At 42.9% G+C, this 13,038-nt stretch overlaps 1 protein-coding gene across 1 annotated transcript in view; it reads left to right on the forward strand.

The window, feature by feature from the left end:
- The first annotated feature begins 10,312 nt into the window (after nucleotides 1-10,312).
- The window catches only part of ENTREP1 (endosomal transmembrane epsin interactor 1), a 29,686-nt gene continuing 26,960 nt past the window's right edge, over nucleotides 10,313-13,038 (forward strand). Inside the window, exon 1 of the mRNA XM_067315814.1 lies at nucleotides 10,313-10,723. Coding sequence (XP_067171915.1) covers nucleotides 10,313-10,723 — 411 coding nt within the window. The remainder of the gene's footprint in view (nucleotides 10,724-13,038) is intronic.

Raw genomic sequence — 13,038 nt, forward strand, 5'->3', positions numbered from 1 at the left:
TACTTGGTATAATGCTTATATGATCATTAAAAGAACGAGAATGTCTGGTGCCACCACATAGCCGCACTTAATTTCAGATTACCATGTGGAGCTCAGAGATAAGTCATGCAAGCAGTGTGTATTTAGGCTGCCTTAGAAGGTTCAGATGCAAGTTAGGAGAGATCATGGTAGATAGTATGGATTTATTTTTTAGAAAGCTACGGAAGTAAAGTAATCCCAAGTCTCACTGGACTGTTTTAAAAAAATAATAAAAGTGGGGGAGAGGATGCAGCTTAGTCAGTGGGAATTGAATTCTGCCTGATACAGTTGTTACTTTTGGTAAGGCCTTGTTTTATTTTGTGATAGACAGACACAGGGAGTTTTTCCATTGCAAGAGCTTTGCAGTAGCTTCAGATGTGTATTCTGATGAATTATAGCTGCTATAAAAGTTAATTCCATAATGCCTAGGCTGTATCTCAGAACCTCAAAACATGTTCTTTTACTTCCTTTTAGGGTGCCTGCATTGCAGTAACTGAGGAACACTAGGTGTAGCTCATTTTAGAGTATATGGGTGCTCTAGAAATTGCCTGGAAATCACAGTGGATGCCTATAAAACTTCAAGGTAAAGTTACTGCAGTAATACTGCAGTAAAATAACTTGTTCTATGCAAAACCCATTTGTAGGATTATGATCTGTGCTTTTAAAACTGATGTTCAAAGTATGAAAGTTCTAAAAAGTGATTAGCTGACTTAATTACTTCTATTTTAGAGGACTGTGGGAAGGACCTTGCCCTTGGTTTCTTGATTCAAGATAACCTCAACTGAAAATGAAGGTCATTTATGATGCATCTGCATTAGCCAGTAACGTGCTCCAACAGGAAAAGACCTAAAGAGTCAAAGAGCTGATCCCAAGGACCTGATGACCATACTATACGCATTTCAGCAATGTTACTTTGGACTAGCCCTAGTCTGGTCCCAGGGACTGAATGCCTGTTAGCAGTTTTAGCATATTTTTTTAAGGTTTAGTATCATCTGAAAGGAAATCCAGTTTATTCACTCTGTGATGCCTCTGTGATAGCAGTCAAAGTACAGTAAATTGGGTGATTAAGAGATTCACTTGAAAACTACACTGATATGGATGAAGTGTGGGTTTTCTGTCTTTGAAATTGGACCTATTTAAAGGATCTCATACAGATAAGAGATTTCTGGATAAATTTCTAGATAAATATTTCTAGTGCTTACAAAAGTCACTTCTCACTGCTGTATCTATTTATTTACTACATTTAGGAGCCAAACAACAATGGTATCATGTGAAGATATGTTCATTTTCCATGTGTGGTTTCATACTGCCTCAGTGCTTTGCCTTCCCAGAAAAATATGGAGGACTGCAGGACATCAGGTAGCCACACCAAAGCCTGGAAACCCAGGGGAAACCCAGGCTTTGTCTAGATAGAGAAACACGAGTACAGAAGTTGAGTTGACTTGCGCATGTTTACACAAGCTAGGAAAAAGATGCCAGAGAGCTGATTTCAAGTATCTCTTCTGAGCGGCTTGAAAATGCTGATATCCTATATATAATGCAAATTATTTTGTTTCAGTTTTAAAACATATGGTTCTGCTTCTAAAGAAATATTGACTGAGACTGTGGTCTCCTTTAAGCTGGCCTATGTTTACATTTGAGTTGAAGGCAGCATTTTGGAGAATGTATTGATATTTTCTATTACATGTTGCTGAGCCTGTCATTGGAGAGATTGCTCTGCTTTAGAAATATTTGGTTTGTATGCTTTTAATTGATACTAAGGGTATTAAATTGATACAAAGGGACTCTGTTTGGTATTATTAGTTAAAGGGAGCAAACTGAATGAACCCTTCATAGTTTGTTCAAAGTCATGAATCTGGCTGTAAAGTTTGGTATTCTCCGCTCCTTATTCCATTTGGAACCAGATGTTTAACTTACACTGTAAGTAAGACTGTTTTTTCAGAATATGTATTTTTAACTATTAAACAACACCTGACAGATGCTTGAATGCATACAGTCTTACAAATATTAGAACTGAGGAAATAGCTGTAAAAAGTGTTTCTTGCTCATGGCTCTAAAGATGAAAATGTTTTGTTTTCACCCCTGTATGATGAGTAATTATGCAAGTCTGTGCTCTGCTTTTATAACCTAGTCAGTTTCCTTTCTGTGAACATTTTACTTCCAAATATAAATATTCCTCAGTTAGGTGGTGTTTTTTCAAAGTGTAGATTTGCTACAATTTCTATTGCATTACATTTCTGGAATACCCTATGTTTAACTTCAGTTACCTCATTGAGCAAAACCTTGTATTTTGAAATTCTCAAAAGGGTAGGAGTTTATATATTTTTTCAGGTTAACTTTGCTTCTTTTTAACTTTCTGCTTTCTGTTCTTTGGGACAGAACCTTATCTTTGTATTTTCTGAAGTGCTAGTATGCTGTCTAGATAAATAACTAGTATCATCCATCAAGTATGACATTCTGTCTACCTTGTGTCAGCAGGACAGCTCAGCTTCCTCACACAGGGAAACAGTATTCTGCATGCAATCATTCCAACTGTATACATTTTTGTTTACTTAGTTAATGCTTGAACAATAGTCTCTCAATAAAGCAATGGTGAAATGTCACCCTTCATTAGTCATCAACAAATTACTCTTATATTGAAGCCTGGGATTATCCATACTTAAGCACAGTGCAACAGCTGATATCTGTTACAATTTCTTCCACTAGTGAACATCCATCTGCACTCATATAAATCCTTATTTCGACATGGAATGTCATTTTTCTTATGGTAGCAATGTGTCCTGGTCATCTAAACAGTGTAGCTGTACAGTATGATTTTCCAGAGATAATAGCTCAGAGAAATATGTTTGATAAAGACTGTATCACACAGCATTATCTCACCTTATACTGAATCACTTAAGTAACAGTAGCTGTAGCAAATCAATGACAGTTCTTTGACACAGTGCTTAGGAAGGAGAGATTCTACAGTAAGAAATTGCTGCTTCCTCAACTTCATTAAAATGATTTTTTTCCATAATACAGCAGTTCTGAAGAGGCACAAGTCTGTATCTGATCCATACATCATACAGACTGACAGTATCAGGGGGTATAAAAACAGAATAGGAAACAATCCTGAAACTCTTATAATTCTTCAAGATATGCCTTTGTAATGTTCTGTTCAGTTCCGGTCTTCCCATCACAGAAAGTTAAGTTGAAGAAAGGGCTGAAGAAATGGACGATCCAGATGATAAAAGGCATCAAAATGCTTTGTTGGAGCAAAAGGTAGAATTTTCTGGACTGTGTTTTTTGTCACTTTGTAGAACAGCACTTTCCTGCTTTCCCTGATAGTGAAATCATTATCAGAGGAGTGAGTGAGGAATGGGAGTGTGTGAGGCAGGTATGCCCCAGAGCCTCAGCAGTGCCAGGAGAGGTGGAAGATTGCTCTTTGAGATAAGAAAGAAAGAACCTCTCTGTATTTTTAGCCCAGCACTGCTACTATTCAAATCTGTAGAACAGAGGGATCAAAGTGATTCTGTTAGCAGGAAGAAGGAGATTGGGACAGAAAGGTTTAACTAACCAAACTCATCCATGTGATTGTGGAAGTCCTTTCTTCCCTTTCTGTCCAAGTAGAACTAAAATTCATGGGTTCTGCTAGCAAAATGGATCTTTTTAAGTACAACTTTTTCTTTTTTTCTCTCTTTAATGGATGAAGTCTGGCTATAGCTCTTAGGCTGCACTTGTAAAGCACTTCTCCTTGGAGTCTGAATGTGGATAGAGTGCTCCTCGTGTCCTCATGTAGCACAGTACAGGCATTGTTGGAGAGTAGCTTAATTTTTAAATTGCACTGACAAGATGTGTAGGGCTAGCCTAATTAGGTGAGAGCTGCTATCTCTCCCAAGTCTTCAATGTGGTAGTTCCGCCAAATTAAGACTGGTTGCTGTGTGTGCCTCTTTTGGTTTCCCTACTAGTCACACTCAAATGGCACCTACCCACTGATGGCAGATTTCCATGCCAGCATTTCCTGAAATTTAGCAATGACCTATGCAGCATGTACGCAATCAAGGGAGCAATATCTAATTTGAGTGTAAGACCTTGCAAAATCAGTAAACAAGCTAATTCCCTCTCTTTCCTGGGGCCAATGTGAAAATGTTCTACAATATCCTCCGATCACTGCAAACACTTTAATTGCCTCTAAGCCCTTAATGCTTTTAAAGGAGGGAACAGGTTTAAATCTTGTCCTGAACCATGAGAATAAGAAGATTGCATTTACTTTGATGTTCAAAAACTGAAATTCAGTAAAACTAGATATTTATAATACCATAATAAAGGATAACAAGATTATCCTTTATTAAGCAATGGGCCCCCATGCAATAAGTATGAAATAAACTAGGTGAAGGACTACTTTAAAGAACAGCTAAAATCTGATGAGTGATTCCTCCTTTGCTTCCCCACTGACAAGGATTTTGCTAAGTTTGTAATAGGCATACTGACTTCAGGGTCTTTAATCCTGGTAACTAATAAACAAGGTTTTGTTTTGAAAGCATGTTGCTGAGCTATGACTGCTGAATTGCTTGACTTACTTCCCCAACCACCCCCAAAAAAGAGGGGTGGGAAGAGAGACAGAGTGCTGAATGTTTGGCATTTGGGGGTTTTTGGAGGGAAGGGGCGGTTGCCTTTTTTTTTTTTTTTTTTTAAGGAGCATGAATAAAACTAGAAGTTTCTAAGTCAAAAGGAAAGAGTGGGATATTAAACGTACCCCTTGGCTTCATGGGATGCTTAAGGGAGACTGCAAAGGCCAAGGTCCTGAAAGAACTTTCTGCAGAAATCTTGTAGCAGCTAAAATCCTGTATTGTATTTTCTGCCAAGTTGCAGTTAACTATTGCCGCTACCATCTGAGGCAGCATGAAAAAACAACTGCTAAAGTATTCAAAAGTATATCTGGGTATTTAAAGATATAGTTATACTGCTGATTTTGCTGCTTGCTGTTTCTGAGTTTTCATATTTCCACATTTCAGACACCTGGGGTCTCTTCCCCTGAATGTGGTGCTGCAAAATACATTGTGCTCTGTCTTCATCGTGTTTTCCTGAAGCCAGATTCAGCTTTCCTGGCCTAATAATATAACACCTCTATGTTTACTGTTACTGCTTCCCAGTGCAATCCTCAGCAGAGACCCAGGGAAGCCACAACGCTGAAAACTGGATATTACAGGGTAATTTTAAAAGTAGCTAGTATTTTCCTCATATTTTAATGTATATAAAATATTTAAGTATTTCAAACAGATTTGAAAGAACTTCAGGATAGATTCTTCAGGGGTAGGGAAGCAGAACTGTTTAAACTTTAACACAGCTTTTCATCTGGCTGTTGACATTCTTTTTGATATTTAAGTGTGTCCTTTAAGGATAGCATCTCAATTTTTTATTAAAGGGATTGTTTTTTATGACTACCAGTCATATAAAATAAGCACTTAACTCTAAAATTGCAGTTTCAGCAAATTGTGTCCTGATGTGGCTTATTCATGGACACCTGGGAACGTACTGGGTTAAAAAAAAAATGCTGTTTTTTTTCCATACCTATTCAGACATTTGAAAGTATAAAATTGCATGAACTCAGACATATTTTATAACTTTGTCTAAATGTGATTATTTTCGAAACATAGATGGTGCCTTAAAGACCATGCCCTAAGTAAAAAGGGAAGGAACAACTGTGGGGCACATTATGATTTTTAAAAGGTCTGTGTTATCTGCACACCCAAAAAGGGGAGTCAGAGAAAACAAATTCTTGCTCAGATGCAATGTTTAGAGAAAAACAAAAATCTGTATAGAAAATTCTCGAAAGAAATTTCTAAGGTCTCTTACAGCTTGAATGCTTCTTTCCACTCCAGCTCTTTATAATTTAATAAAATTAGTAGTTTTTAGATAAAATGAAGGTGAATTGAAGATGAATTCTTCAATGAGTTTGAACAACTGTATGCTTAGCTGGAAGTAAACATTAGTGTCACTGACTCTATTAAAAGTACTGTAAAAGCTGACTCAAAGAAGCTGTTTAACTTGTATTTTTTTTCCCTGTTAGTTGCCCAAATGCTACAGCAATAAGCCCAGATATTCTAGATCTTGGCTACAAAGCTAGTTTCCATGCCAAATGACTCTCAGTTCAGTGCTGGTAAGATCACAGGATGATGCAGGCTGGCAGGGACCGCCCCACCGCCACCTCCCCCAGCGCCTCCCGCCCCAGCACTGCCCAGCTTGGCCACGGCTGTGCCCGTGCCCTCATTCTCATCCTCGTCCTCACCACAGCTCACCGCAGCCCTGTTGGCCCCTTCCTCCCACCCAGCTGGGGCCCTCTGAGTGACACCTGTCCTCTCGCGTAGCCACTGATTTCCCCAGCTCGGTGCCACCTGCACACTTGATGGAGTGCCCGCCGTCCCCTCCTCAGAGCTGCTGACCATGGTAAGTGCTGGGATAGACTGCTGCAGGACCCCACTTGATAGCAGCCACCAGGTAGAGCACAACCCATTGACCATGACCCTCTGAGCCCAACCATCCAACTAATTGTCCTCCCATTCAGACTGCAATGCTCAAATTTGGATACAAGAACACTCTCCCCACTTCTGCAAATCCAAATATTTTACTGTAGAAAATGATCAGGTTGGTCAGAAATGATTTACCCCTGCTAAATCCACAGGGACTGTTCCTGATGCTATCTTCTCCCTCATGTGCCGAAACACTGACTCCAAGAGGATTTGCTTCCTGATTTTCTCAGGGACCAAAATGGTGCTGACTGTCCTGTAGTTCCTCAGGTTGGCTTTTTGCCTGTTTTTGAAGATGGGTGCAACACTTGTCTATCTCCAGTCATGGGAGACCTCACCTGGTATCCACAACCTGTCAAACCTGATGTATAGTGGCCTTGCAAGGACATTTGCCAGATCCCTCAGAAGCCTTGCATGCAGCCCATCAGGTCTCAGAGATTTTTGCAGGTTGAAAGCTTGTGAGCAGTCCCTGACTCAGTCCTCATCCTGGATGGTGTCTCGTCCTCCCTGAGCCCTGCCACTAAGCCCAGAGGCCTGGCAGACCTAGCTGGTGATGACAGAGAAGGCAGCAAGCACCTCAGCCTTATCTCTGTCTGCTATCCCTAAATCACCTGCCCCATCCAGCAATGAGCTCACATTTTCCTTGTTCAGCCTTTTACTACTAATATAGCAGTAGATGCTCTTCTTGCTGTTGGCATCCCTTGAAAGTCTCAACACCAGCTTAGCACGAATTTAACTGACACCATCCCTACATGCCTGGACAATGTTTCTCAGTTCTTGTAGCCTGTTTCTGATTCCTGGTCTTGGAGACAATCCTTTTTGCACTAGACATCTGCCTTCTGATATTTCTCCCTCATTTCCTGAGTATCAGGACAGACCTGGAGAGTGTTATCCTTAAAGGCCAGCCTGCTTTCCTGAGCTCCTTTGCCCTTCAGAGCTGTCTCCCATGGGATCCCATCTACCAGTTCCCTGAATAAGCTGAAATCTGCTCTTCTGAAGTCCAGGATCTGGGCTCTGCTACTGTCTTGCCTCCCTCACCCCCCTCAGGACCTTGACCTCCACTATTTCATGGTCACTACAGCCAAGGCTGCCACTGATTACCACATCCCCAAGCAGTCCTTTCTTGTTAATGAATATCAGGTCCAGCTGTGCATCACCAGCTATGCACCACCCCTAGCTGGCCAATCCAGTACCTGAAAGCAAGAAATTATCCTTGACATCCTCCAGAAGATCTCCTGGGTTGCTTGTGTCCTGCCATGTTACCCTTCCAGGATATGTCAGAGACCTTTCTTTCCCCCATGAGAATGGAGGTCTGTGATAGAGAGACTTCACTGAGTTGTTTTGAGATTTTGTCGGCTTCCTCACCCTGATCAGGGGTCTGTGACACACACCCACTACAATGGCATGGTTAGTGGCCTCTCCTCCGACTCTTACCTACAAGTTTTCACCAATCCTATAAAGGAGTCCCAAACATCCTTCACACAGAGGACAGCCTCCTCCTTGTCTCCCCTGCCTGTCTCTCCTGAATGGCTTGTACCCACCCATTGCAGCACTTAGTCATGCAAGCTGTCTCGCCACATCTCACCAATAAGCCAAGGTATTCTAGGTTTTGGTTACAAATGTAGCCACCATGCAAAATGAGTCTGTTTCTGTTCAGTCCTCATCTTCTCTGAAGTTTCAGGTACGTGGGGTGACATGGAGCATGTGGTGAAAAAGGACACTGATGATTTATTTTCATCTTCCAGATTATGGCAAGATGCTAAAAGGCTACAGAGAAAGTGCTGTGCATGTCTGAAAGACAGAGCTCAGAAGATGAGGTTGTGGGTTTTGCATTTGTGACACATGAAGTAATTTGTTGGTTTAAACAGAAAATAACTTTTTGTTCTGATCTAAGTGGTTTTTTTTTTAGCTTGTAATAATGAAACTTGAAAAGCATGTTCAAAGCAATTGGAAGTAAAGGGCAAGAGTCACAAGATTCCATTCACAAGATGAAATGCAGATACCTTTTTTTTTTTAACTTGCTATAACCCAGCAAGGAAATTGCTGTTTGGATAGGGTTGAAATTTGTTTTTTGATGCAGTATCTTTCATCTTTGGCTGCAGTCTATGGATTTGGCAGGCTAAGATTAGAGGCATCTGCTCCGAAGTCCTGAATATACGGACCAGGCATTTTCCAGTGGCTCAATATTCGTCATATTTTCTGTTGAGCTCTCTACATTGCTCTTCATGAACTCTCTGCACCTTCCTCTTTTGTCTGTTTAAGGGTTTGATTGTAGGAGGCTCTATGAATCACGCTCTCCACTAGGTACCTGCTTTTCAGTCATAGCAAGGTGTAATTGAAGTGGTTAAAGTAGTTAAAGTCTGAACATAACATAAAAAGACTTTATGCTGTGATCTAAATGCTTCCTGTGGTGTTGGTAGTGCAATAAATCTGGGGTCAGATGGAGCTTTTAGTGTATTTACAGTATCTGCAATTGTATTTTCATTTAACTGCATAAAAGGCAAAATCTCAGAAAATGGCTTGTAAGCACTAAACTGTTATCTCTATAATAGCTTTTAGTCTCACATATATGGTTAAAATTACTTATTTACTAATTAATGATTGAGTTAAATAGTGGAAGTACATACAGTCAAATGCGGTGGCAGTAGCACTTGCCAAGACCTCTTATACAGTCTTGGACATGAAAATCTTTCTTTTGCATCAAACCCTTATCCATAAGCCCTAGCATAAGGTTTGATTTCTGAGAATTTGATTGTAAGACAGTGGTCCAGGGTGGCAGGTGATCTTTCTTTGTAAGGAATGATCTAAATCCTGAGTTTTTGGGGAGAAAAATCAACAGAGGTGCCCAAAGTATTTGTTTCCAAGAGCAGTATCTCTAATAGCAAATCTTTTCCTTTCTTTGGATCAAACCTTATATATTATTGCAGCACAGTTCCAAAATCATGTTGTGAGGGCTGGACCTGCACCTTTCTCTGTACAGAGGTGAGCCAATATGAGCCAGTGGCACCTTTAATGCAGCCTGTGTTCCTGTGGTACTGAAAGCTCTGTTTTTCATGTCTGAGATTCTCCGTTTTTCTAAGGCAGGCCCAGACATGCCCCACAGGTAGAGTAGCGCGCTGGAACAGCAGTGCACAGGGCTGAATGATGCTCTGGCGCCTCCTTGCCGGGAACATCTCCATCAGCGCAGCAGAAGCACAGACCAGCATCACCACACGTCCTTCCCTGGGGAAAAAGCGGGGGAGGTAAAAAAGAAACTCTGCGACTGCTGCACCTGAAATTCCTGTGCCCTGATCATTGTTCAGACAACACGGCACAGTGCGTGCACCCGGACACACACACAGACACAACATCTTCTCCGCCAAACCTCCTCCTCCCGTCGGGAAAGGTGCCAACAACGCGAAATGCAATCCCGCGACTTCCCCCTCCCTCCCGCCAGGAAGAGTTATTTTAAAACTTCAAGCTCACTCTTTGGTAACAACAGTGACCAAGGGAAAAAGGGCACGGGGGGGGGGGGGGGGAGGAACACAAAAATACGAGGGGAAGCTGGACAGCCCGAGAGGTGCCACCGGCTCATGGGGGCCGGGGCCGGGGCAGGGGCGGGCGGCGCCGCTGCTGTGGGGGCGCCAGGGCTGCGCGGGGCCGGGCCGCTCTGGCCGCAGGAGGCGGCCGGCGCGGGGCGGTGAGAGGAAGGGCGGCGCCGCGGCCGTTGGCGGCGGCGGCGGTTGCCCGCGAGGCGCGAGCGCCGCAGGAAGCCGGCGCGCGGGGGACCGGCACCGGCCGCCGCCCCCATGTCGCTGCCGGTGGTGCTGCCGGGCTCCTGCTGCCCCGTGCCGGGGCTCTCCGCCATCCCCCAGGCGGCACCGGCCGCCGCCTCCGCCACCACGGCGGCGCCGCCGGGCTCGCCGGCCGCCGCCTCCGCCGCCTCGCTGCCGTCTCTTCGCACCCGCTGGTGCCGCGCGGGCTTCCCCCAGCAGCGGCCGCGCCCGCCCGCGCTCTCCGCCCGCCGCGCCGCCGCCGCCACCGCCACGGGGCCGGGGCCGGGGCCGGGGGCCGGAGCGCTGCCCGCCCGCCCGCTGCTCTCCCTGGGGCTGCTGCAGCTCATCCTGGGCTGCTGCATGGTGGCGCTGAGCTTCGGGGCGCTGTCGCTGAGCGGCTCGGCGCAGGTGAAGAACGCCTGTCCCTTCTGGGCCGGCTCCTCGGTGAGTGCGGCGCGGGCGCGGGGCAGCTCCGCGGCGGCGGCCCGGCGCTCGCCTTGCCCCTACGACCGGGGCAGAGCTCTCGGGGAACGCCTGCCGCAACGCGCTTTTTTAGAAGTAAACAGCTTTTCATTGCGTGGAAACAACAGCTACGCTTCTGCTAACAGTCTTCCTACGGTGGCAGCGTAAACCCTGACAGGGCAATGGGCAACATCGAGGCCACTAGCTTGGGAACTTGTTTTCTGTTGTGCGCTTTATCCTGGAGAGTTGTACGCAAGTACTACGTGCAGTCGGAAGGAGATTTTCTCCAGCAGTGATGCATATACACCTTGTATATTGTTTTTGTATACTTTATACAGTTAATGTAATAAGATAGAGATAAAATAGTAATACTCCGAGAAAAAAACATGGATGGGAATATGACTGTTTTGTAAAGAGCAGTGAGGGAAGTTATTCCATCTCCTGTTGGATTCTGCTTTAAACTGCACCTTTATGAATACAGAATAAATAATTGTACCACGGTGCTAAGCAGAAACAAAATTAGTAGGAATAGAAGATAGTTGGTACCTTCAAGATTCTCGTGCAGGCATACGAAAGTACAGCAAAATGATTAAAGTTTGTGGGCCCTTGAGCAATGAGCAAGTAATGTTCTGTGGCTGATATGCTCTGCTCCTGCTGGTAGTCTGGACAGTATCAGCGCAGCCCTCAGTTTTAATTTTTATATTAAGTTTCCAGTGTTGCTCACCTGTGGAAATGTGCTCAATGATCTGTGCTTTGGGGATCAAGTCATTTTATACCCATTTATATGTATAGTGAAATACTCATCCTGGAAAGTATACACAGCCTTAATGGGGGAAAGCAACCCAAACCTTCCAAGTTTATATGTTGAGTGTCTCTCTTGTCAGTTTTCATCTTACTGTTTACTCTAGATTAAAACAAGTTTATTTAAATATATCTAACCTATGGATCTTCTTTATAGGCCTGCACACAAAACCATGTTTATGCTTTTAAAATGTTTTAAAATTACTCCTGCAAAATCTCTTTCTTAATGAGAAAATACCTTTACTTTTTAATAGCAGCTCTGAAATAATAATGTTTTGGTCAGGAAGAATTACCAAAAATGCATTTTCAGGTGTGACAGTGTGAGTGAAAAATTTTAGCCCAGAAACGTCTTGGAAAGGTACAGGCAATTGAAAGTTAGAATTGAGGAATTGTGTCTGTTTTTTCATTTTAGATACAACGTCCTGATTGTGATGTACTGATAAAGTGCAGAGCAGAAAAACTGAGGAAGGCTTTCTTTTCTTTTATCTTAAAGCTTTAACAGGCATAATGAAATCAGTCTTTCTGTCCTAGAGGCAAAACACCAACTCACATAAATATTGATGTACTTTATTATAAAATCATGTGACTATTTTGCACTTACAGAATTCAAAAAATATTTTGTTATGAAACTAAGAAGTTATGTATGTGGTTTTGCAGCACCAGTGGTGATATCACTAGGTGTTTTGGCCAAATCATATACGCATGTTACGCTAGACCAGTTAATCATGTCAAGTTAATTAAGTTATAGAAGGGATTTATTGAAAATGCTAAGGGTCACCTTCCTGTTCCAGTGTTCCTGTTTCTTTTTAGGGTAGGAGTTTGCTGTGGATTGGCTTAGTCACAAAGCTCCCCACACGAGAAGTGTTCCTCCTTGTTTGCAGAGCTTGCTGAAAAACTGACATGTCTTTCTTTTGGGTGCCCATCCTTCCAGTGAGAGGGTGCTTAGATATGTTATTTACTTCAGTTCTCAGCAGTACTTTTTCCTTTCCTTGTTTAGTCCTCCAAAGTAAAATCCTAGGGTACAGTTATGTGATTCAACAAGTTTGGTCTAACAGCTAACTGCTGCTGAAGGGGATGCTTCTACTTTGTCCTCTCTCCTTACATTAATACTGGCACTCACCAGGCTTCATAGTGAGTCAGTTCATGGAGATAGTTTTTTTTGTTTTTTTGTTTTTTTTGGAAAACTCCTCAATTTTTTTGGTAGGGTTCATTCTCTGGGGTTTATTTCACTGAAATGGTCAGAGGAGGGCCCAAGTCAGCACAGGGGAAGTAGCAGGAATGTGTAGTCGCAGACTTGAACAATATGTGGTGGAAGTGGGTGCCCAAGAGTGGAGAAGGTATAGCCACTTGTTAATTTCCACTTGTTAATTTAAAAGAAATGTGTCCTCAGTTGAAAGGCGTGTTTTTCAGGTAATTAATGATGTGGGAGTTGCTGGCATAACTCTTCATCTGCATGCATGTTTACTGAAATGAAGATAATAAGAGAACAGTATATT

The sequence above is a fragment of the Apteryx mantelli genome, chromosome Z, assembly GCF_036417845.1.
Source record: "Apteryx mantelli isolate bAptMan1 chromosome Z, bAptMan1.hap1, whole genome shotgun sequence".
In the NCBI taxonomy this organism is placed as follows: Eukaryota; Metazoa; Chordata; class Aves; order Apterygiformes; family Apterygidae; genus Apteryx; species Apteryx mantelli.